The following is a 25,490-nucleotide window of genomic DNA, read 5'->3' as shown; positions in this document are numbered from 1 at the left end:
TGGCTGCAGGTTTTCATTCTGACCCAAGTGCTTAATTAGAAACCAGTCCTTGCCAATCTCAGACCTTATTTAATTTTATGGCTTGTTAGTCTGCAATGTCAGGGCCTTGTAGCGTAGATTTTTTCCTTTCCAAGGGTATCATCTAAATGACGTGAAGCTCTCATATTTTCCTCTTAAGTGTTTTATTTAACCAACTGGTGCAGAATGAACACACACAGGTGTAAATGGAAACAAGTCAGATGGGAGCTGATGGCTCTTTTGTCATTTGCATCTTATTGCTAATAAGTAACCATTAAGACAGCGAATGCAGCTCTTTAAGATTGAAATAAGCAATTAAGGGTTGGGAACCTTAACAAGCGAGACCACTAAAATGTCACTTGGGCAATGAGTGCTTCATCAGCAGTAAGTGACCTTAAGTCACATTAAGACACACTGGGTTGGAACAAAACTGACAGCAACTGTGCCCATCCAGGACCGACGCTGCCCACCCCTGAACTAGGCGATTGACTAGAATCCGTGAGGATGAATTTTTAAAAACAATCCAGACAGAAGCTTATGAACACAGGGGCTCAACACAACAGTCCAACTCCTATTACTCCTACTATATTGTGTTATACTATTCTCACATTCTGAAGACGTTCAGTCTTAGCATCTGAGAGCCTACACAAGCCTTGTATGGGTGGTCATCTAAATCGTAGGTTGCACTGCCCTCATCTTCATAGGAATCATTTTTATACTGAATGTCATGATTTTTTGATTCATGAAAAGTGTGAATTCCATAAATCGTCTGTTTTCTTTTCAGGTTTTTGTATATCTAGACTGCAGTTAAGCATGGAAGAAACTAAAATTAAGGCTGTTTATGAATGGAAAGCACCAATTTCAGGGATACGAGCACAATGGTTTACTGTTTTGTAAACTGTAAAGAAGATTGTTTCCTCAAATACTGCTGTTATTTAAAAGATCACATAGACATTCCAAAAATGAAAGGAGGCATTTATATCCACACCTATTCTTAGACATCTAAATATTAGTCTACGGTTTCAATAAGACTTAGTCACCCCAAATATTGGAATAAGGGCCAATTTTGTGTTTTCTGGACAGTGAGAGATCGCATACCTTTGTCTTCTTTTTCAAAACTCCAACAGAGCAAAATTTAAAGGTGGGAAAAACAGAATTCTATGCTGTGCACTCAGCTCACTTCGCTTCACTCTGTGGACTCAGACTTATACGGCTCAAACACCATTGTGAAGTTTGTAGATGACACAACGGTGGTCTGTCTCATCCACAATGGGGATGAGTCAGCAACTAATGGAGATACAATGGTTGGTGGTCTGGTAAGTCAAAAGAGATGATTATTGAATTCAGGAAGGCCCCAGCTGTCCCAGTGGAACTGCTCAAGAGCACCAAATTCCTTGGTGTGTACCTGGCAGGTAACCTGAGTTGGTCAGTTAACACTCCCTACCATAGCAAAGAAGGCACAGCAGTATCTCCACTTCCTTTGGTAGCTGAAAAGGCAAGTCTTCCTCCCTCATTCTCACCACATTCTACAGGGCACCACTCAGAGTGTTCTGACCAGCTGCATCACCATCTGGTTGGGGAACTGAATTGGCTCTGACCATAAAGTCCTACAACGGATAGTGCACATAGCAGAAAAATCATTGGGACCTCTCTACCCACCATTAAAGACATGCGTTGTATCTGCAGAATTCTACAGCAGTGTGGAGGACGGCTCCCATCCCTCCCACGGTCTCTTTGCCCGAACCAGTTCTGCCAGGTTATGTATTAAAAGAACATAATAAATTTGACAAACAAGAGGAGACCATTGCGATCATCAAGCGCATTTGTTTAGCTATTAGCTAAGAAGTACGGAAGCTGAGAAAGGATCTGCAATATCGTTATTTTTAAAATTGTCTCCTCAAGATAACAGACTAATTTTATTGAGATCTTGAGAAAACAAACTTTGTTTTCTCGAGATAACAGAATAATTTTATCGAGATCTCGAGAAAGCGAAAATTTGTTTTCTTCAGAAAACAGAATAATTTTATCACGATCTCAAGAAAATGAAACTTAACCTTTGCTCCTGGCATCAGACTCACTTAGATTGTGCGCCTATACAGCTGAAGTATAGCTAACCGTCTTCTTAAATGACGGACATCAATGTTTTATTTTCCTATAACTAAGTCATAAACATAGTGCAGCCTCGTCAACCCTTGATTGAAAAAAATGTGATGCGCTAATCAAAACAGTTCTGCTCTTCTGCCATTTTAAACAGGACGCTAAACATTAAACATTAGATACAATTATTTTATAACTTCGAGGAAACAAGATCTTTTGTTTTATCGAGATCTCGATAAAACTATTACGTTATTGCGAGGAAATTATTTTAAAAATAATGATATTGCATGTCCTCTCTTGGCTTCTGTAAAGATGCCCCATATCTCATCCTGATTTTTCTTTAAGGTTGTTGAGGTTTCTGCTTCAACTCCATGTTTTGGTAATTTTTCTATAGTCGCCCAACTCTTTGTGTGAAGAAAAGCTTTTTGGCTTCAGTTTTAAATGAACTTCATTTCCACTGGTGTCAAGTCCATGATTCACCCTTAAGCTGAGCGTATTTTTCTGGATCTACGTTATGAATGCATTTAAGGATTTTAAACACCTGGATGAGGTCCCCATGTAGTCTCCTCTGTTTAAGACTAAACAGGTTTAATACTCTGAGTCTGTCACAGTAGGTCATGTCCTTCAGTCCCATGATGCACTTTGTTGCAGCTATGTCTTTCTTGCACACAATACTCTATTTGTGGTTTTAGTAGTGTACTAGAAAAATACCTGCCATGCAGCGCGTAAGTACTGCCTTAAAATTTTTATTAAGAAGGAAATTAAACCTTTTAAACTGAGGGAAAATATGCCAATAATTATTTGTTAAGGATCTATTTGTATACCACGTTGTCAGTTCGGCCCTCCGGTTGTAATCTGACCAAGCTGTCGCTGAGCTTACTCTTGAGTATGCAACTTACAGTCGGCCATGTGAACAGTAATCTTGTCTCAAATCTCACAGCTTGGATTGCTGCTGTCATAATCGGTTTGAGTTTCATGGTTTGTTTCAATTCGACAGTATTTGTAGGACTTGTGTTGAAGTAACATTCGGCATCTGTCAAGTGTTGTAAGCACACAACCGGTTTCATCGATAAAATCACATCCAGCTTTTGAGAGTTTAAACATTCATAAACATCAAAGTGTCCACTACTGAAATCGTCACCTGTCAATCTAAGATGTTTAGGAGGCATTGGCGGTTGTCGAAAGGTGTAAAATATTTGGCCATTTCGGTACACTTGAAAGCGACAACCGAACAATTCAGCGGCAGCCATCAACTCACATGCAGATCCACAGGTGAAGGACTTAAGCATCTCACTCTTCTAGTGCTCCTGTGTAGACTAATTATCTCCTGTACGTCATCAGTCCACACCTTGAACCTGTCAGTCATTCACACACACAATGGATATCAAGAGTGAGCCTGATATGGCCGTGCAATATGTAACAAAGAGAATGGAAAAGGTAGGTGGTATCTCCGGGCATGAAAACCACTCGGTAAGTGACAGTTCTTTGATCGATAGAATTTCTTGAAGATGGGCCCATAAGTAACAAAGACTGTTGAAAAGTTCAATATGGTGGCCGACAGTGGCATCATATCACCGAAATAAGTACGTACATTGGTTTCAGTTAGTGCAGGGAAGCCGCCTACCAAATTTCGAGAAGATGGGGCCATAAATAAGAAAGTTCAACATGGCGGACGTTGTCGAACCGTTATGACCGTACGCGTAGAATTTCAAAATGAAATCTGCTTAACTTTTGTAAGTAAGCTGTAAGGAATGAGCCTTGCAAATTTCAGCCTTCTACCTATACGGGAAGTTGGAGAATCAGTGATGTTGGAAAATTCAATATGGCGGCTGACAGTGGCGTCATACGACGAAATAAGTACGTACATTGGTTTGGTTAGCTAAGGAAGCCACCTATCAAATTTCGTGAAGATGGGGCCGTAAATAAGAAAGTTCAACATGGCGGACGTTGTTGACCGTTATGACCGTTAGGCATAGAATTTCGAAATGAAACCTGTTTAATTGTTGTAAGTAAGCTGTAAGGAATGAGCCTGCCAAATTTTATCCTTCTACCTACATGGGAAGTTGGAGAATTAGTGACGTTGAAAGTTCAATATGGCGGCTGACAGTGGCGTCATACCACCGAAATAAGTAGGTACATTGGTTTTGGTTAGCGCAGGGAAGCCGCCTACCAAATTTCGTGAATATAGGACCATGAATAAGAAAGTTCAATATGGCGGACGTTGTTGACCGTTATGACCGTTACGTAGAATTTCGAAATGAAACCTGCTTAACTTTTTAAGTAAGCTGTAAGGAATGGGCCTGCCAAATTTCAGCCTTCTACCTACACAGGAAGTTGGAGAATTAGTGACGTTTGGAAAATTCAATATGGCGGCCGACAATGGCGTCATACCACCGAAATAAGTGCGTACATTGGTTTTGGTTAGCGCAGGGAAGCCGCCTACCAAATTTCGTGAGAATGGGGCCATGAATAAGAAAGTTCAATATGGCGGACGTTGTTGACCGTTATCGTAGAATTTCGAAATGAAACCAGCTTAACTTGTTGTAAGTAAGCTGTAAGGAATGAGCCTGCCAAATTTCAGCCTTCTACCTACACGGGAACTTGGAGAATTAGTGATAAGTGAGTCAGTGAGTGAGTGAGTCAGTGAGGGCTTTGCCTTTTATTAGTATAGATTATACAGTTTATAGTTATATTGATGTGGAACTCAAGATCAACCTGCACATTTGGCAACAAGAAGAGGTAACTCGTTATTTATGCTCTGTATGTTTCATAAAAATAGAATTTTCAAAACCTTCATTATTTACTTATCTGTTCTACCACTAACTAAGTCCTACAGAGTCTGCAATGTAAATTATCACATGATTACAAACCTGGGGGGGGTCCCATCAAATTATGAGGCACTGGGGAAAAAAGTTCTCCTAAACCGGCCGAATTATCAGTAAATAATTCGACAAACAACAAACGCAAACACAGCAACTTCTCTGCGAATAACACTTTTGTGAAATTTGCTGATCGACGGTAGTCGCCACATGCCATACGTTTGACAGAAATGTAATTTACACAGGAAGATGTCGTGGTTTTCTGATGTAATTGTTGTTTCAAATGAATCCTGGGACCTACACAAGTATAAAGACTTTGACCCGCTCATGCAGAGTCCAGAATGAAGTCACGGCTGAGAGTTATGTCATTGAGAAACCTGACCTGGAAGGAGACATCCTGTGGTGTGAGCTTCTGATTGGCTGTAGAAAGTCAATAATGAATACAATGCAGTGATTTTGTGCTTTAAATTACAAACATGCTCCATTTTTGGTATATTTACATAATTATAATTCTTTTAGTTCCATTTGTTCTCCCCATAAAAGGTATTTGCCCTTTTACTTAAAGGCAGCTGCTATATGACAGTGACTTTGAAACACTGATTTGAAGCCCTAGGCAAGTGCAAACATTTAAAAGAATAAGCTGAAGGTCGGGCCCCGTATCTGTTACACAGGGGTCTCTTAAACTTATTTTTTATGAGATAGTCATTTGATAAAATGACAACCATCTAAGGAAAAGAAAAAAGTCAGGTTTACTCTTACAGGAAAAACAGGAATTGTGGAATTTTGTTTCATTTTCACACTAAGTCAGCTCTGTTGGTATGTAGGGGTCTCTGTGAGTGTCCCAGCCCTCGCCTCACGCAAATCTCACACCGACTACATAGCGAGAGTGCGGCTTCACCTTTTAGTGAGAGCATCGTGGGACATTAGAAGAGGTGAGTGCTCGGTGACTGAGGTGGCTCCGCTGTGTGATGGGGATGATGATGGTGGCTGAGCTTTTGAGCAGTCGTGTCTACCTGTCATCTCACTCGCTCACATGCTGGCTGAAGCTGAATATCCAACACACGTCTATAGGCAGAATTTTTCTTTCTTTTGTTTTATTTTATGTTTGCAGAGTTTATAGAGGACCTTGTGAGATTCAATCAAATTAAAGAGAGTGTTTTCTTTTATTACTCTTCACAGTGTGGCACAGCATGGCAGTGGTCCTCAACAGGTTAGAGAGGTTCATGATTTTAAAAATAGTGCAGCTCAGATGCCACGATTGAAAATGAATCCGTTGGAGTAGAACGCGTGGAGTATCTCACCAGGGGCAGTTCAAACCTGTTGAGTGGGAGGAGAGGGTGGCGATCACGGGCTCCGAGATGTCAGGGCTGACCGAAGAAGGTGGTAGAAAAAGGAACGCCGGCTCGGTTAACCCCAGTGGGTACTGACTCTGGGGGACGCAGCCAGAAAGGGGACCACGTCTGTCAGCGTTTCAGTCTGCTGAGTAGACCTGAAGGGTGAGCATAGGAGATCAAAGCGCTGGAGGCAATTTGTGAAGAAAATCGACTGCTGATCGAACTTTTATTCTTCTTTTTAATGATTAAATGATGGGTTGTGAGTTGCCATTGTTGGGTTACGAAAGGTCACAACTCACTGTTGAATTTAATTGCAATGCGTCGCATACGGTTCACAAAGTGTTTGGTGATGGGTTGTTTAAGCAATTAACATTCCTCTGCCATAATGTTGGCGGCGATTCTCCAAGGGGTCCCCCCTGCTATAACTGTCCTAAGCAATTCTCTGGAACCCCCCAATCTGATGTTCGTCATGGACTGAGTCTCAGAGACCCTAAGAAGGGCAAGATTTGGCAGTGAGAAAAAAAAGTTTAAGAAGCCCTGATATACTGGATAGATTTATTGAACTTATTTATTGGTTATATTTTCTTCACTGTACTTTTTTATTGATGCTCAGTTATTGAGGACACTGTTAGTGCACTGCACTTCAGACATTGTCGACGTCCATGTGAATAAATTTAAACTTTACACTTTGCTCTTTTAACTTGTTGGTGAGTCTGCACTTGTCCTAGTCTATCCTTGGCTATGTTCTAATTAATAGATGGCACCCAAGGCTGCGGGTGTTGAACATCACACACTGTCACTCATTTGGGCTGCTGGCTTTGATGGCGCGACTTACAGTTCTCGAGTTTCTTTTTTGCCCTGACCCTTGTTTTGTAGTTTTTATTTTTTGTAGCAGTGGTGGTGAGTAGAGCTCCTGTTGACGCATGCTGTTTACATTCTCGCACTGCTTTCTTTCTTGTTGGATATTTCTTTTTTCTTGTGTATTTTTGGTCGAGTTGTTAATGTTTTCAAGTTTGAAAAGACTTTGTGATCCTGTTATCCCAGTAAAGTACATTGAATTGGTTCATGCTATTAATGGTGCCATAGAAAATAAAGATAGGTGCCACCAAAAGCATTCACAAAGAGTTTATCACTGTGCTCTTCAGAACCATTTCTAATTCAGATCATTCTGTCTTTACAAATGAAACAGAAGGAAGTTTGTGCTGCTTCCAAATAACGACATCTGCTTTTTTAAGAAAGTAACTGTTTTAATTTATAGATGTGTAAAGTTGTGAAGACGTTATAGTGGAAGTTGCATCTGAAATAAATGCTGAGCCAACTGCAAGTACTTCAAGTTGGATGCCGTCCGGTCCAAGAGACTTTCCTTTACATTAGGATTTGAGAGGCGTCACCATTAGTAACAGAAACTTCCAATAGGAAATATCAGCTGGGGAAAGTGTAGGCTTAGCTAATGAAGGGAGAAAGGAGTCGGTGTATCTGAAGATGAGGAGGATCAACAGAAAAAAAATATTATTGAAATTACCAAAACAATAATCCATTGCCAGAGGGTTGTTAGTATTAATCCTGTCTTTTAATTTAATAACTGAAACAGAGGAGAAAGAATCATATTTATGCATCATGAGGGTTAACTGTTGTAGTTTCGTCTTTTCCAGTTTTCCAAAATCAAGCCGCTACTGACAGGGCATCCAGTTTGAGTCAAATGAGTAAGAACAGAACTTTCTAAATCCAATAAAGTTTGTTTTAAAAAGGTATAGTGGAATTTTAAAATTATGTAGAATTCTTTACCTTACTACATTAAGCATGCAACTTTAACTGATCTGTTTAAAACTAAATTAATAACTTGTTTTTATTACTGAGGTTTTCATGATCTTCAGTGATACTGGTAATCCTACCTTCTCAGTCGGTGGTTTGTTTCATTCCACTCTTGGCTGTATTTCAGTTTTATTTTTCTATTTAATTGTTAGTTCTGCCTTCGCTTATTGTATGTTTTATGTAAAGTACTTTGGTGTGCAGCATTGCTGACGTTGTCTTAAATGTGCTCTTTAAATAAACTGACATTGGCATTAAAAAGGAACAAATCACAAAAATTCAGAAAAAAAAACACAAAGGAAAAACGATTTCTTCTCTTTTTTATTACAATCGTAGCTTTTTTCATGGAATACTTCAGTTACTTTCTATACTTAAAAGTTGTGTTACTTCTCAATGGTGAATTTCCATCAGCTTCACTTCAACGTTCAAATTGTTTGCCCACCACGCCGTACCAACTGCAAGGCAGATCATAAACTGAACTTGTCTGTGGGCAGAATGACAAGGAATTAGTAGGATATTCCATTTATAGTTTAACTTGTGCGGATTATAACTGAACCTCCCTTTGACTGTGCGCTAACATTCTAACGTAACTATGAAAATACTTCTCTCGATTTAACTAACTACTTGATCTCACAGCTCTTTACGTGGCTCTGCTTCGTGACTATAACGTCCTGCCCTATCTGAGTTCGGCCTTTTGTAAAAGAAGTGAATTGAGCTTTGCAAGCTCTGTGTGCCGTGTCAGACATGCTGTGTCTCACACATCATAAATTATTTTTAGTGTTGTAGTTTTCTTACATCGAATACAGGCCATGTTATAAGCAAAAGAAGGAGAAAAAAAACACAAAGAAAGCCATCCAGACAACACTGGGGCCTTGAAACAAATGAACTTTCCACAGTATGTGTTTGTTCTTTAAATGTGCTGTTTTGTTAAAAGAGAGGGATTAACGGTCCATATCCACATCTTCAAAGTGAAAAGAAGTAAATGAAGTTAAAGATGTGCTTGTCTGTAATCTGAATGAAGAGAATGACATGAAAGAATAAATACATAGGAATCTAAAAGATATTGATAAAAAAAATATAATACATTCTAGATGAAGATTTGTAATGAGAGGAGAAGAAAAATCTTTTGCTGGGTGTTTTAAAAAATGAGAGGGGTCAGCAAAGCTGGCAAGAGAAGGAGAAGATGGCGGGATGTGTTGATTTGTCACAGGAGAGGGTTTATCTCAAGATTGCTCATGTCTTCAATGACCATTCGCACCGATTATAAGATCTTCGTCAGGAAAAGACAACAGATCTGTGAGCCAAAGTCCTGCCTAGCAGCTCCACCAGCACATTACACAATCTACCCTCATCATTCGTCTCACATGCCTAACGTTTTGATTTAAAGATTGCAGAATGAGAATCAAGATGCCACTACTACACAGGAATGCATCATGACATACGTAGCACCTCAAAGGAACAAAAGGCATATCTGTGGAATTTAACTGTGAGTTTTGTTTAAATGCCATGTCTGTTTTGTTGCAAAAGAAAACGTCTGAAACGCTGGATCACTTGTGAGGAGTGTCCTCATTGTCAACAAAACATTATTCTGTTTAGCCATTTAAAAAAGGTGCAGAAAACCAAAAAAGAAGAAGAAGATGGCATCCACAGGATGGGGCCACAAAAACAAAACAACGTACCAACCTCCAGTGAGCCCTCACTTTGTAAGTCAAACACAAAACCCTGAATTACAAAAGCAAAAAGAGTGCAACACATGAAATCTCAAAGTATGAGCCAAACATTCTACAAAACAGAAGTGTCAGAGCCAATAACTAGTCAGAAAAGTAACTGGGGAAGGCACCACCAGCCCTGCACCTACCACTGGGTAAGTCAACTTAGTAAATATGACCGACAAAAGAAACATTTACAAGTGTCAAAGGAACAGACTACAATGATAGGCACAGTGACAAGGTGCAAGGGGCACACTTGATTGGGTGTGAAAAGAAAGAGAATGTAATTCACTCCCTGTGACATGAAAAGTAAAGCAGAAAATACAGAAGGACCCTCATTATATGTAAAAAAAAAACCTGCATAAGGCTAACAGAGTAATTACACAGTAGGTACAAACGGCAATCACCTGTACTGTAATGCAGAATTACTAAATAAAAGGATCACCAGCAGTTCACATTACCTGGAGTCAGCCATTTGACGAAAGACATTGTTAGTTAGTCAGACAGGCCAAAGTGTGAAACCAGTTTAGTTCCAAAACAACAAGCTAACTGCTTCAAGGGCTCTCCCAAGATCACCAAACAACTGCTGAATCCCATTGTAAGTGAAGCACACCTTGGCAAAGTAAAAGAGAAAAGCAGGAATGCCAGCTTCAAGAACTGAAAACATTGCCTTTCAGGCTTGTGTGATTTGATCACTCGAATTGTGAAAGAACAGAGTTTTTTGCCCTTTGAACAACATTTTTTTTGTTTTTGGATTTCCTTGCTGTGACCTGAGGCCTCACATATAAACGGTGCGTAAGCACAAAAATGTTACGTACTCCTATTTCCAGGGTCACATTGTGATGTATAAAAACGTAAAGCCACGCACATTTTCAGGGTAGCTCATACCCTGGTGTATGCAAGTCAAAGCAGTGCTTTTGTTCCAGTGTGGTTTCCATTTCTTTTTTAGATCCACATCCCTGACGCAGCTTTATAAATACACTGAAATTAACTGCTGTCACAAAAACGAGACATAAACAGATAAAGGTTTGGGGCAGTCACCTGTATAATATGGTATCCCGGCTGCAAAAGTCATTTTTATCAAATAATCTGTACTGAAGTGCATACAACTGAGTCCAGAACAAGACTGAGGGAAAAGGGAAAAAGGGCAGGCTTTTAAAGGGGAAGACAAAAAGTGAGGTCATAAGGCTCGGGCACGTGTTCTTCAATCATTGGATCAAGCCTGGACGTGACATCAGATTGGCGGGAGCTGGTAAGGTCTACTTCCATTGGCTCAGTCCCGGAAGTGACGTCAAGAGAGCCAGGTGGAATCTCCCGGGAATGGTCTACAGGAAGGGGAGAAAAAGAGTCAGTGCACTCTGCCACATCCCAGCATGCCTCAGAACTGCCTTCACTCAAGCCCTTTAGCTGCCTCCCATGCGCACGTATGTGACACCGCATATTGTTTATTAGTTTAAGGCATCTGATTGTAGTTAACCTGTAACAATATAATGGTCCACAGAATAGCCAAACTATTCGAAATACCATCGCTGCTTTAGTGTTGTTACTCTCACTACACCACTCAGAGTATTTATATCACTGTATCTGAGCGTGGAATCACAGCTGATACAACAACAACAACAACAACATTTATTTCTATAGCACATTTTCATACAAACAGTAGCTCAAAGTGCTTTACATATTAAAGAATAGAAAAATAAAAGGCACAATTATAAAACAAAATAAATCAACATTAACATCGAATAAGAGTAAGGTTCAATGGCCAGGGGGGACAGAAAAAACAAAAAAACTCCAGACGGCTGGAGAAAAATAAAATCTGTAGGGATTCCAGACCATGAGACCGCCCAGTCCCCTCTGGGCATTCTACCTAACATAAATGAAACAGCCCTCTTTGGATTTAGGGTTCTCACGGAAGGGCTTGATGATGCTGATGGTCACGTAGACTTCTGCCTTTTAATCCGTCCATCATTGTTGGAGCATCATGAAGCTTTGAGTAGGTGGAGGTGGCGCAGGCTCGGAAAGAAAATTATCGGGATACAGCATCAAGCACACGCTGCCTCAGCCATGTGCAGAGTCAGGCATTATTTTAACTTCTCTCATATGACAAACGCTTCAGAGCCTTTCCTGTACGGACCTCGCGGTTCACAAACAGTTTCATCCCAAGAACTCTAAACGCACTCAATCAGTCCATCAAGTGCTCCTTGTAGACCTGTGAGGACTTACAAGTACAATCACCTCACTGTAAACTTGTGATACAGTTATAATATCACACAACCTGTGCCACTTTATAAAGCGCGTATTTACATATGATGACGATATCATTTTTAAGATGAAATGCAACATATGCAACATATGTTTATTACATTATACAGATAAAACTTTAACTTCATTTAAATAATCTGCATTGTTAATAATTAAGCATGTGAGGAGTTGGGGAGTGGCGGCAGGCGCGTGTACGTGCGTTACTTTTCACGCTGACTGGGATTTATGTAGAGGAAAAAAGTGGAAGTTGGCACACATATAGATTCATGCATCTGGATTTTTTTGTGCGTACACACATTTCTGCTTTTGCCCGTGCGCCATGTTATAGTGTGAATTCTATGCACGCCGTTATGCACGAGGCCCCTGAAGATTAGCATATCATGAAAGATTTAAAATAATACATAGGGGACAATCTCTAACATTCTTCCTTATGAAGACTCGCTGGCCTCTTATAACCTTGGGTTGAAATTGGATAAAGTTGGAAATATTATTGACCTTTGGAGATCAAGAGACAGAAGTGAGTTCACTTTCCCAGCATTCTCAAGGTCCCCGACAATTCCAACATTATGCCTCCTTCTCTGTACATCTATTTGACCAACCTAACCTGAAGATTCTGGACTGATTGAATTTCTCATTTCATTCTGAGTGTAGATGTTATAGTATAAAGGACAATGTGTGAAGACCTTGATAAAATGTGTGTTCATCATGAACGTGGCCTGGTCTCGCCTTATGGGATGCACTTTCCATTTCACCCTTAACTAAATAAAAGTGGAACTTGGTATCTCAAGCCAGACAAACACCTTCAGTAGTTGTCTCCCTTTATTGTTCGTCTTTTTGTTTGACTTTTTTGACTTGGCCCAAAACGGAGGTAAGATCTGCAACTTCTAAAGGAGAAAAAGTACCGTGCAGAAGATTCAAATTCAGCAAACTTCATCGATTACTGGAAGAGAGAAACTTTTCCTGCCAGAGAAATACAAACTACCTGTTTTGGGGATTATATCTTTTACAGTGCGGCAAGTGTGGAAGTGCTGGAAAGAACAAAAATATATTTTTTATCTGGGAAGTTTCACCATCTTCCATTTGGCTTTGAACGGAGCTTTATTTGTTTTTAGGATTGACCTCGCAGATTCATATTTGTTGGACTGCTCCTGTTGTTCGTACTTTTTGCATTGTTTCATGTTCACCTTGTATTTGTGAAATATGCACGTGTGCGTCATTCTTGTATTTTGTAATTTGATTTTAATATAACATGTACAATGTCACTGTTGTCTTCTTAGGGAGTCAAAGCTGAGGGGCTCTGAAAAAAACAGGGCCTGGTAAAGCCCACGGTGGGCACTCCTGTGATTTTGGGCAATACGAGAAAGAAATTGTTGTTTAACTCCCATTTATAAGTGTGGTGTCTTGCTATTCTCAGGGAAAGGGGGGACCACAGCAGTGGTTAAGAAGTAGTCAGCAGCAATCAGCTGCCCACCTGATCTGGCCAAATGCATAGCATTAGTGAAGGGATCGGTACAAACGAAAGTGTGTGTTTGGATCAAAATTGCAGGCCTACATTATAAATCTTAATTTTATAACCTAAATAACCAAGGTGTTCTTGTGTACCTAAATGCCACACAGCTTGGAGAAAGGCTGTGGAAGATACAGTAGAGGATTGAAGAAGAACAGGAAGATAACAGGATATGTGAGGCTGAATGATGATCAGGATTCAGAAGTTAGCCTGAAGGGACAGCCATTAAAACAGTGGAGAAATTCAAATATCGAGGATCAGAGGTAGCCCAAGGTGGAGAATTAGACACAGAGATGACCCACAGAGTCCAATGTGGAATGAACAATTAGAAGAAGGTACCAGGAGTATCAAGGTAAGAGTTGGAGGTCAGGTTTTTTAGATAGTGATGAGACCAGCAATGATGTATGGCTCTGAGACTTGGGGGCCTTTTGTATAACACTTTGTGTAGAATTCACACTAAATCACGGAGTAGGGGCAAACCTGGAAATCCAGAAAAATAAAACTGTGTACACCAAGTTCCACGCACTTCCCAATGTACGTGAAATTTAACGCATGTGTACGAGCCTACAGTCCCACCCCAGAATTTCACATTTGAAATCATTTGAATATGAAAATCAATATAAATAGCCCCTACATTTTTGTGTTTTGTTAAAAAGTAATGGCAAAAGCACATGGAAAAAAGGATATTTTCAGCAAATTCAGAGTGGAGACAAGGAAAAACTTACTCTTTGTTGGCTTAAGCAGTAGTATGAACAACAAAAGGAAGCTATGAAGTGATACAGTGTGGTGCAGACACTCAAAAGTCCAAGTTCAGAAAGTTGCACATTGCCCAAAATATAAAAGAAGTGGTCAGGTATCAAAGTCGGCATGAAAATGCGAGTCGTAGACCACGTTCTGTTTATTCGGTTTCAGACAAAATTACAAAAGCTGACCTCCAGGCAGTGATGGTGCTGCTGTGCCCAGTATGCCTTGGAAACTGCAGGGGACCATCTGGCTGTGTGCTGACGGACCCTTTTCTGGAGTCACAAAATACAATGGTGGATGCTGTAAGAGATGTGGCCAATGAACTAAGAGACATAGGGGCTGTACTATATGTCATATTGACCACAAATTAAATGAATTGGTTGAAAAATAAATGCTGTATCTGATTACCTGTTTTTACATTCTGCTGATTACATTCAAATGAAGTTGTCTGATTTGGTTGATGATTTGGTGGTCAGGGTTTGGTTCATCAAAGCGCATCGCTTCAGGTACCGGTAAGCCACAATTGGGTGTCACATTATGCAGGACGCCACATGCTTGCACAATGCGACACACTTTCTGTGCACTATAGAGCAGCACATTAATAGAGGATTTACATAAGCAAATTCATTTTCTGAAGGCACCTTTATAGTGTAGCGTCGGCACCGAGCACCACACCAGATCGATTCTCTGCTCTTTACATGGCTCTTTGAGGTGACTCGCTATCTTTAAAAGGACTGCTTTGCCTTTTGCCACACTAGTTGTAAAAAACACCATTTTTATAGGCCAGCTCATTCCTTTGGTGATTCATCCCTGGCTGATGTCACTTGTCCAGCGTCGATGTAATAACAACGTGCCTCCAGTTGACCGCTCTGGTTACATTTGGAAAACTGGAAGTTGCTGCAAATTGCACTTTAATGTTTCTCAGTTCAACCACAGGGTAAGGAAATCTCATACGATAAGCAGATAATACCATCCTATACAGTTGGCGTGGTGCAACTCAGTGATGTTTGTGAAATACCCAATCAGTCAGCAAGTTCACATTGAAAAGATCCTGTGGCTAAAATCCTAAAAGATTACAATATGCAAGCCTTCGAGGCAACTCAGGAGAGATATAATCATTATTGAGTTGCATATTGTAATCTTCAGGTGTCATTTTGCTTGACTTCTCAAGTTTAATCTTAAAGAGAGATGCAAATTAGTGTCAAATATCATGTTGTAAGTCTCAGCTGAAGAGATCGTCAATTAGCTTTCAAAAAGTGACTTGAAATGCATTGAGATGAGAAAAGGACAATCAAATATACTGTAATTATTTTCCACTCTTGTTGATTAGAAACCGGCTACCATTCTTGTGTTGGATGTGTAAAGGTGTCAGCGTGGATCGGCCACAGTTCAGGTGTCTCAGGTCCGAAGCACCACTCGTGCACTGCAGTTAAAGCAAAACATTCACAACAAATCAAAAGTGACCTGTAAAGACAAACGGTCACCAAGGGTGAAAGCCAACATCCTGAAGGACACTTAGTCCAAGTGAGGTCACAGAGGAGGCCTGGAGTCAGTCCTAGCAGCGCTGGGCACAGCAGGATGTAACTCTGGACAAACACAAACGTGCTGCTCAAGTGATGTGAAACAGTTTGATGAAGAAGATTCTCATTCTGACCTGTCCATGTTCATGTACGGGAAAGCCAATGCCTTTGTAAACGGACAATTTGGGCCTGACCTCAGCTTACTTTTGCCAGGATATCTCACATTTAAAAACTAACTTTTGAGTGGCCAACTGTCTATTTTTAAATTAAGAATTAGAATTAAAAAAAATTGGAATCTGTGTCTGTGGAAGACTTTGGTTGTAAGAATCACTTGGTGGTGAGTCAGGCTTTAGTGGCTGATGGCTCTCATTTTGTGTTCTTTGCAGTCCTCTTTCTTTCTTTCTCTTCTCAGTAAGCGATAATGGAAGTAATGATGCATAACATGTTGAGGAGTGGACGACTGGTACAAATCACCATGCCACATGGCTCATTATCTTTCTCTCTTTTATTAATTTCAGTTTTACAGAACATTCACAGGCATGGAAAGTGTAGGATCCAAACAAGGTAAGTCCCACTGCTCCAGGTTCTATTCTTCTGTCTCCCACTATTAATTTGCCCCTATTTTTTTTAAAGGAGCCAGTGCCCTTAGTAATCCTGGCTTTACCTGTTTCATGTAACAGGACATACAGTTGTGCACATTCCACGGACCACCCTAGGTCTCAGTCACAGGGCTGGGCATCTTTTATGTTTGCCAGGCTACCTGTTCCAGACATCCAGAGGAGAGTTTTCATGGTTTAACCCACACCACAATTTTCCAGGGCACCCACACATGTGCCAGGCCCAGTAACTTGTGTTGGCATGTGCCCATCTATTTGTAGCACAGATCTTTCCATTAACAGAATACATTTCATTCCATGTCACCCTCCTGTTGCTTCTGTATTTTCTGCCTCTACTATCCTTGGTACCCGGTAATGGCACCTGTCAGAGAAACTACCACCTAGAGGGGCACTGCAAAACAAATCAGTAAACGTAACAGTAATAAAATACAATTTGAGCAAAACAAAACTCTATGCATGGTAGATCCCACACAAAGTTCCTTTATAAATCTCAGATCAGCTTGAAGCTATGTGCCCGGGTACACGCTTTTAGCCACCGCACATCACCTCCTACTAGTAACCGTGTATGGCTTAACAAAATTCTCTTCTTTAATATTCATGACCTGATCACCATACAAATTTGGCTGTGTTCCTATGTGATGTGTTAACTATAAACCAAGGGAGAACACAGAAAAAAAGCAAAACTTCAGTAAATGTGAACTTGAGATGTTACTGACATTTGAAGGAGTTAAAGGAGTCACCAGGGGGCCTGATCACCCAAAATGGATGGACTTCTTCTTCTTTCGGCTGCTCCTGTTAGGAGTCACCACAGTGGGACATCTATTTCCATATCTTCCTGTCCTCATCATCTCGCTCTGTCCTCTCTCTCCACATCCATAAACCTTCTCTTAGGTCTTCCTCTTGACTGGCAGCTCCATCCTTAACACCCTTCTCCCAGTATACCCAGCATCTCTCTTCTGCACATGTCCAAACCAACACCATCTCGCCTCTCTGACTTTCTCTCCCAACCGTCCAGCCTGAGCTAATGTCCTCATGGAAGTGTGTGTGTGTCTGTCTGTGAGGCCCAGGAAGTGAGAGGTGGAGTCCGGGTAAGGGCATCACCTCCAAGGATACACAAGTGAGGCGAGGACATCGGTGAAACAAAACCTCTGAAGTAAGAGTCACTCGCTTAGCGGCTAATACACAAGTGAGGCGAGCACGTCAGCAAAACAAATCCTCGTAGGAGAGAGACACCCAGAGGAGTTCCTTTCAATTGCCTGACATCTCTACATTTCAATTTTTTTTCTCTGACGATTTCAATAGCTTCTAGGACCCCAGATTTTTTTACAGCACGGGTTTACACAGCTAGTTAGAGCTTAAACCAAAATGACAGGGAAAGTGAGCAGTGGGGAACATGGACGAGAGGTAAAAGGAGGAAGGTGTGGAGTGATTAATGCACTCAGTTAGCAATCAATGATCTTTGATGTCGAAAGAAACTTTACAAAAAACGAGCAACAGGTACAAGGCCTTAAGTAGACATTAGAGTGCCAGGATACCCAGTCAGGAGATTGGCATACAGCATGAAATCAGCAGCCAGGACATTACACAGTTAACTTTTAACAGACAAACTCAAAATGTGAGACTCTCACAGTGATGTGTGTTTTTGTATTGCTGCTTTTGTGGTATAAATACAGTAAGCCATCTTGTTATATGGTAGCCATAGTAGGGAGTTTGTTCCTTTGACCTGTTATTTGTGGAGCACAATGAATATAAACCTCATTCTGCATTCTTTGTGATGATGGGTGACCCAACTCCTGATATCAAAGCCTTAAACTTGATCTGTCGTGGTTTGGGTTTGCTTCGAGCCGCTCTACCTCGTCCTGATGGTAACACAAGTGTTGTAGGCCTATATGTGCACAGTTAGACATCGATGATTAGGTTTGATTAAGCACTGAAGATCAATGTGAATTGAGGAACACTGTATCAAGTGATGGGGTCTACTGTTCAAAGGGGGCCATTGTTCCCAGTACTCAACTGTTCTACCCTCCCAGTTTCAGACGTAATCATTTTAGGAGTGGTTTCTCCTAAAAACAGGGTCCATGTGGTCAGTGGTCAGAGAGCTACACCAGCTGCTAATTCACACCAAAGGTGACCTGTTGGCTCAACGCTCATCCATCCAGTTCACCCCAACGGCATTGAACACTGATATGCTACAAATGAGAATAAAAACAGCAGCTGTCATAGTTTTCAAACAATCTTTTGCAGTAGTTTCTTAATATTGTTAAGTACTGTGCATATCTGCTGAATTTATTTTTGTTTTGAGCATTGTTTGTTTAGCAGGTGAATTGAGCGTCCTTATTATAAATGTGAGTGTTTCACATATTGCATGCTTATCTTTCATTCACACTGAAAATGTGTCGTCCTGAGGAGTGATGAATCTGTTCAGTCGTGTTTATGTTGGAGAAAATCAAAGATACAACCATATATGTTTGTTTTCTTTTAGGTAATGTCATTAATAAGATAAGCTAAGTAGGATACGCTGGGATAAACTTTTAAATGTGGAGACAGTCGAGGAGCAGTGGAACAGGTTTAAAAATGTTTTACATGCAATGCAGGACAGATACAGACCTAAATTTGGAATTAATAGGAAACTAAAAAAAACTCCACAATGGATTAATAAAGATTTAAAAAAGAAGTTGCAAAGGAAAAAACTGCTGTATAAGGCATATAAGACTAATGACTGCAAAGAGAATCATAGAGCGTATGAGAACATGAGGGCAACCATTGAGAAGAATATCAGAGAGGCTAAAAGACAGTTGGAGAGGAATATAGCAGATAAGGCGAAAGAAGACCCCAAGAGATTCTTTCAGTATTTTAGTAGTAAAAGAAGAGTTAAGGAGGAGGTCAAGTTCATCAGGAATAGTAAAGGGGAATTAAAAGATACAGACAATGAAATAGCAGATGCCCTAAACTTACATTTTTCTGAGGTGTTCACAAGTGGATAACATCAGAGCAGTAACAGGGACTACTAAGGAGGTACTGAGGGATTTGGAAATTATAGAGGGAGAAGTCAAGTCAAGTCAAGTTGGTGAGCTTGCACTGGTACAATGCATTGCCGAACCCACTACACGGCGAAACAACTTGGGATCCCGGTTGGTAACCCCCCAGGCAGACACGCGGTCCAGTCCCAACGTCCGGAAATGACCCTCTATCTGCCGCAGCCAGGTGTTACGTGGGTGACCCCTTGGCCTGGTCCAGCCACTCGGGTTCCCAATAATGAGGATCTTACGAGCCGGATCACCCTTGGGGAAACGCACCACATGGCCGTAGTGCCGTAACTGACGCTCCCTCACAATGCAGGTCATGTGCCTCATTCGGGACTCCATGAGCAACCGCTCATTCGACACAAAGTAAAACCAACAGTACCCAAGGATTTTCCGGAGAGACACACATGAAGGAGTCCAGTCTTCATCTCAGGTCACTGGATGGTGTCCATGTCTCACAACCATATAGCAAGACAGGAAGCACCAGAACTCTAAAGACTTGGACCTTCGTCCTATTGCAAAGATATTGAGAGAGCCACACACACCTTTCCAGCGACCTCATGACCCCCCATGCTCTCCCAATCCGTCTACTGACTTCATAGGAAGAGTCACCAGAGACATGAATGTCACTGCCCAGGTAAGTAAACCTCTCAACAAGGTCAGAAGAGCTGTGATGATTAAATAAGATGAAATCAAACAAATCACCAGGCCCAGATCATATTTATCCTCGTGTTCTTAAGGAGGCTAGTGAGTTCAGATATAATCCCTTGACACATATTTTTAGGAAGTCACTGCACACTGGAGAGGTTCAGAAGGACTGGAAAATGGCAAATATCATCCCATTATATAAAAAGGGTGACAGGGCAGATCCAAGCAACTATAGGCCAGTAAGCTTAACATGAAACATCACAGGAAAATTAATGGAAGGAATTATTAAGGATAAGATTGAGCAACACATGGCAAGGACAGGAGTTATTCTGAACAGTCAGCATGGGGTCAGAAGAGGGAGGTCGTGTTTTACTAACATGCTGGAATTCTATGAGGAGGCAACAAAAGGATACGATCAAAGTGGAGCTTATGACATTATTTATCTGGACTTTCAGAAACCATTTGATAAGGTGCCACATGAGAGGTTGGGCATCAAATTAAAAGAAGTGGCAGTTCAGGGTGATGATTTTAGATGGGTGCAGAATTGGCTCAGACGCAGGAAGCAGAGGGTGATGGTGTGAGGAACCTCATCAGAACTGGCCGATGTTAATAGTGGTGACCAGCAGGGAGCAGTGCGGGGGCCACTGCTATTTTTAATATATATAAATGATTTAGATAGGAATATAAGGAACAAGCTGGTTAAATTTGCAGATGATACCAAGAGAGGTGGATTAGCAGGTAATTTGGAATCCATTTTATCATTACAGAAGGACTTGGATAGCATAAAGAATTGGTCAGATTTGTGGCAGATGAAATTTAATGTCAGTAAATGTAAAGAATTACAGATAGGAAGTAAAAATATTAGGTTTGAATACACAATGGACGGTCGGAAAATCGAGAGTCCACCTTATGAGAAGGATTTAGGAGTCATAGTGGACTCTAAGCTATCAACTACCAGACAGTGTTCAGAAGCCATTAAGAAGGCTAACAGAATGTCAGGTTATATAGCGCCTTGATCTGTGGAGTACAAGTCACAGGAGGTGACGCTCAGGCTTTATAACACACTGGTGAGGCCTCATCTGGAGTCCTGTGTGCAGTTTTGGTCTCCAGGCTACAAAAAGGACATAGCAGCACTAGAAAAGGTCCAGAGAAGAGCGACTAGGCTGATTCAGGGCTACAGGGGTTAAATTATGAGGAAAGATTAAAAGAGCTGAGCCTTTACAGTTTAAGCAAAAGAAGATTAAGAAGTGACCTGATTGAAGTGTTTAAAATTATGAAGGGAATTAGTCCAGTGGATCGAGACTTGTATTTTAAAATGAGTTCATCAAGAACACGGGGACACAGTTGGAAACTTGTTAAGGGTAAAGTTCACACAAACATTAGGAAGTTTTTCTTCACACAAAGAACAATAGACACTTGGAATAAGCGACCAAGTAGTGTGGTGGACAGTAAGACGTTAGGGACTTTCAAAACTCGACTTGATGTTTTCTTGGAGGAAACAAGTGGATAGGACTGGCGAGCTTTGTTGGGCTGAATGGCCTGTTCTCGTCTAGAGTGTTCTAATGTTCTAATGAAATAACAATTTATATAAAAAAATCTGTATAATGTCAAAATGCATTAGTGAGTATTCATTTTAAATTCACTGTGTTTTTCTGAGAGCTGAAAGTGAAGTAGTTATAACAGCTTTTTTCAGCTGAAACAAAGGATTTCAGATGTCTCCTCACAGATTTATCCTGGCACTGTAGTAAAGACACTGTTTGATCACTCAGTAAATCAATTCTCTTTTTTGCCTTTGCCAATCCCAGTAATTAATTCAAACAATTAACAAAATGCCCACCAAGGCGATGCCAGATTAATGTAATTTGTGTTGTGATTCAATCATGCAAAATTGCCAGAGCACTGTGAGGCCTACAGAATGGTCATTAAAGCAGGTTATAATCTCCACTGCTCTGCCCATAAGGTGGGGGGGGCAACACATGAAGGCAGCCTGAGATCAGCCAAGACTGGTGGACTTCAGCTCCCAAATGGCCACAATGTGCTTTGAAATCAAAGTTCAAAAAATAGATTCTTAAATGTCCAAATAATATTAAAAATACTGCACTAGAGAAGAGATGACCACAAACCATTGCCTACGAGATAACAAAAGGCCAAACAAAGATACTATATAAATAAAAGATTTCTTTAAAAAATACTCTAAAACAGAAACAAGCACAAAAAGAGTTGCCTAAAAAGATCAATCCAATCCCAGAGTCCCAATCCATAATCCAAAAAGAGTGACCAAAACCAGAAGATCAAAACTCCAGTACTAAGCAAGGAAAAGAAATAGCAAAAAAAAAAAAAACAACCACCAAGAGCATTGAAATGTACCGCAGAGGGACTGCAATTCCCATGAGCCTTTACACCTCAATGGAGATCGAAAGGTGGTCCTTCCTCTTTGGGAACCATCCACAAAATACAAGGGACATGGCAGAAAATCAATCCACACATAGAAACCATATAATTAAAGAAAAGTGACAATAAATAAATAAGCATAAATAACACTATTAAAGCAAACAATAATTAATAAAAAATTAATGAAAAAGACATAAAAAAGGAATTCAAACATAAACCAGGGGCTAACCCTGGCGTAAACATAATAGTTTGGGTGAGGGATATCTGTTTCACTTTCCAGCTAGGACTCCACAAATATGAAGAGATTTGCACAATTTATGAACAAGGTTCATAAATTAACGAACATCTACATTATACACTTTCACTTCTCTGTTGTAGTTTGCCATGGTGATTGCCCAAACATGCTTGCTACAAAAAATAATTTATTTATAACATTATAAAGATGGACAAATGCAAGTTATGTATATTCAGTCATATGAAAAAGTTTGTGAACACCCTTAGCCTGCATAATAATTGACTCTCCTTTCAACAATAAAGATAACGGTGGTATGTCTTTCATTTCCTAGGAACATCTGAGTACTGCGGTGTTTTCCGAACAAAGAGTTTTAGTGACGCAGTATTTAATTGTATGAAATTGAATCAAATGTGAAAAACTGGCTGTGTAAAAATGTGGGTCCCCTTGTCATTGTGCTGATTTGATTGCCTGTCACTGCTCAATGCTGATTACTTGGTTGGATGAGCTCATTAAGCCTTGAACTTCATAGACAGGAGTGTCCAATCACGAGTGGTCAAAAGTATTTAAGGTGGTCAATTACAAGTTGTGCTTCCCTTTGACTCTCCTCTGAAGAGTGACAGACAGCATGGGATCCTCAAAGCAACTCTCAAAAGATCTGAAAACAAAGATTGTTGAGTCTCCTGGTTTAGGGGAAGGCTACAAAAAGCCATCTCAGAGATTTAAACTGTCAGCTTCAACTGTAAGGAATGGAATCAGGAAATGGAAGGCCACAGGCACAGTTGCTGTTAAACCAACCCAGCAGGTCTGGCAGGCCAAGAAAAATACAGGAGCGGCACAAGCGCAGGATTGTGAGAATGGTGACAGACAACCCACAGATCACCTCCAAAGACCTGCAAGAACATCTCGCTGCAGATGGTGTATCCGGACATCGCTCTACAATTCAGAACATCTGTATGGCAGGGTGATGAGAGAGAAGCCCTTTCTGCACTCACGCCACACACAGAGTCGTTTGTTGTATGCCAATGCTCATTTTGGAACAAAGTGCTTTGGACTGATGAGACAAAAATTGAGTTACCGTATTAACTCGTTTACCACGCACACATTTTTTCCCGAAAATGAGCATTAGAAAATCTGGTGCGCGTCATACACGAGGAATACGGTAGGGGGGTAGGTTTGTTTTTGAATCAGTTTGGCATCGTCATTCAGCATGGATAGTAAGCGTTTACGCTCCTTCACGGCGGGAGAGAAACTAAAAGTGATTTTGGAAGCAGAGAAGATAGGAAATCGGGCAGCAGGTTGCAAGTACGATGTTCCAGAGTCATGTGTTGGCGACAGAAGAAAGAAAAACTTTCGTCATGCAACATAAACAGACAGGCATTTTGCGGAAAACGTGCCCAGTTCCCACAAGTTGAAGTTGCACTCGCTGATTACATTCAAGGCAGGCGTCAGCTTGGATATGCAGTGTCCACGGAAATGATTCAGGTGAAAGCTTGTGATATAGAACGTGGAATACCCATCACTCAGTTCAAAGCAAGCCGTGGATGGGTTACGCACTTCATGAGAAGGAATGGCTTATCAATAAGACGCCGCACGACCATTTCGCAGTGATTACCAGACGCATATGAAGAACAGCTACTAGCTTTCCAAAAATACGTTATTCAGTTGAGGCAGCAGAAAATGTATTTAATGGGGCAAATCAGTAATGCTGATCAAACGGCAGTTTATTTTGAGAACCCCTCAAACACCACTGTTAATGCAGTTGGAGACAAGAGTGTCCCGGTACGCACGGGAGGCAGAGAGATGCAACGGTGTACCGTATGGGATGTTAGTAGCGGTGGTGAATCCAGCAGCGAATTGGAAGATGATGATTAAACTGGAATATTCTGGTGAGCACAATAATTTTCCACTTGCCATTACAGTCCTTTACCGATTGTCTTTATACGGTTCTTTCTTTTCTCACTTTACAGGGCTATTTGTCATTCCCACCTTTCGCAGCATGGCGTGACAAACACTGAACGTTCTGCAGTAGGGGTACTGCTTACAGTTAGTACAATATATCGTATCATGTGCAGAAAGAATTAAACGAGACGTAATTATTCTCCATTACAGTTATTCACGTCGGTGTCTTACTCCAACCTCACTCGCTTCCTATACAATCACAATACGTGTCGTACACGGGGCAAAAGATTTTTTCCAGATTTTCTTTGTAAAAATTAGGGTGTGCGTCTTACATGAGGGCGCGTGGTACAGGAGTAAATACGGTATTTGGTCATAATAAAAATCGCTTTACATGGCAGAAGAAGAACACTAGCTACCTCCTGTCAAATTTGGTGGAGGTCCCATCATGCTGTGGGGCTGTGTGGCCAGTTCAGGGACTGGGGCCCTTGTTAAAGTCGAGGGTCTGATGAATTCAACCCAATATCAACAAATTCTTCAGGATAACGTTCAAGGATCAGTCACAAAGTTGAAGTTATGCAGGAGTTGGATATTCCAACAAGACGATGACCCAAAACACAGTTGGAAATCTACAAAGGCATTCATGCAGAGGGAGAAGTACAATGTTCTGGAATGGCCGTCACAGTCCTCTGACTTGAATATCATCGAAAATCTATGGGATGATTTGAAGCAGGCTGTCCATGCTCGGCAGCCATCAAATTAAACCGAACTGAAGAGATTTTGTATGAAGAATGGTCAGAAATACCTCCATCCAGAATCCTGACACTCATCCAGCGTTACAGGAGGACAGCGTCTAGAGGC

At 40.8% G+C, this 25,490-nt stretch overlaps 1 protein-coding gene across 1 annotated transcript in view; it reads left to right on the top strand.

Annotated features, from left to right (window-relative positions):
- Positions 1-5,780: 5,780 nt before the first annotated feature.
- Positions 5,781-25,490, top strand: part of LOC120514355 — a 128,062-nt gene continuing 108,352 nt past the window's right edge. Inside the window, exons 1-2 of the mRNA XM_039734672.1 lie at positions 5,781-5,866; positions 16,338-16,383. Coding sequence (XP_039590606.1) covers positions 16,359-16,383 — 25 coding nt within the window. The 5' untranslated portion in view covers positions 5,781-5,866; positions 16,338-16,358. The remainder of the gene's footprint in view (positions 5,867-16,337; positions 16,384-25,490) is intronic.

This window comes from Polypterus senegalus, chromosome 14 (assembly GCF_016835505.1).
Source record: "Polypterus senegalus isolate Bchr_013 chromosome 14, ASM1683550v1, whole genome shotgun sequence".
NCBI lineage: Eukaryota > Metazoa > Chordata > Cladistia > Polypteriformes > Polypteridae > Polypterus > Polypterus senegalus.
This window is presented reverse-complemented; position numbering and strand designations above follow the sequence as displayed.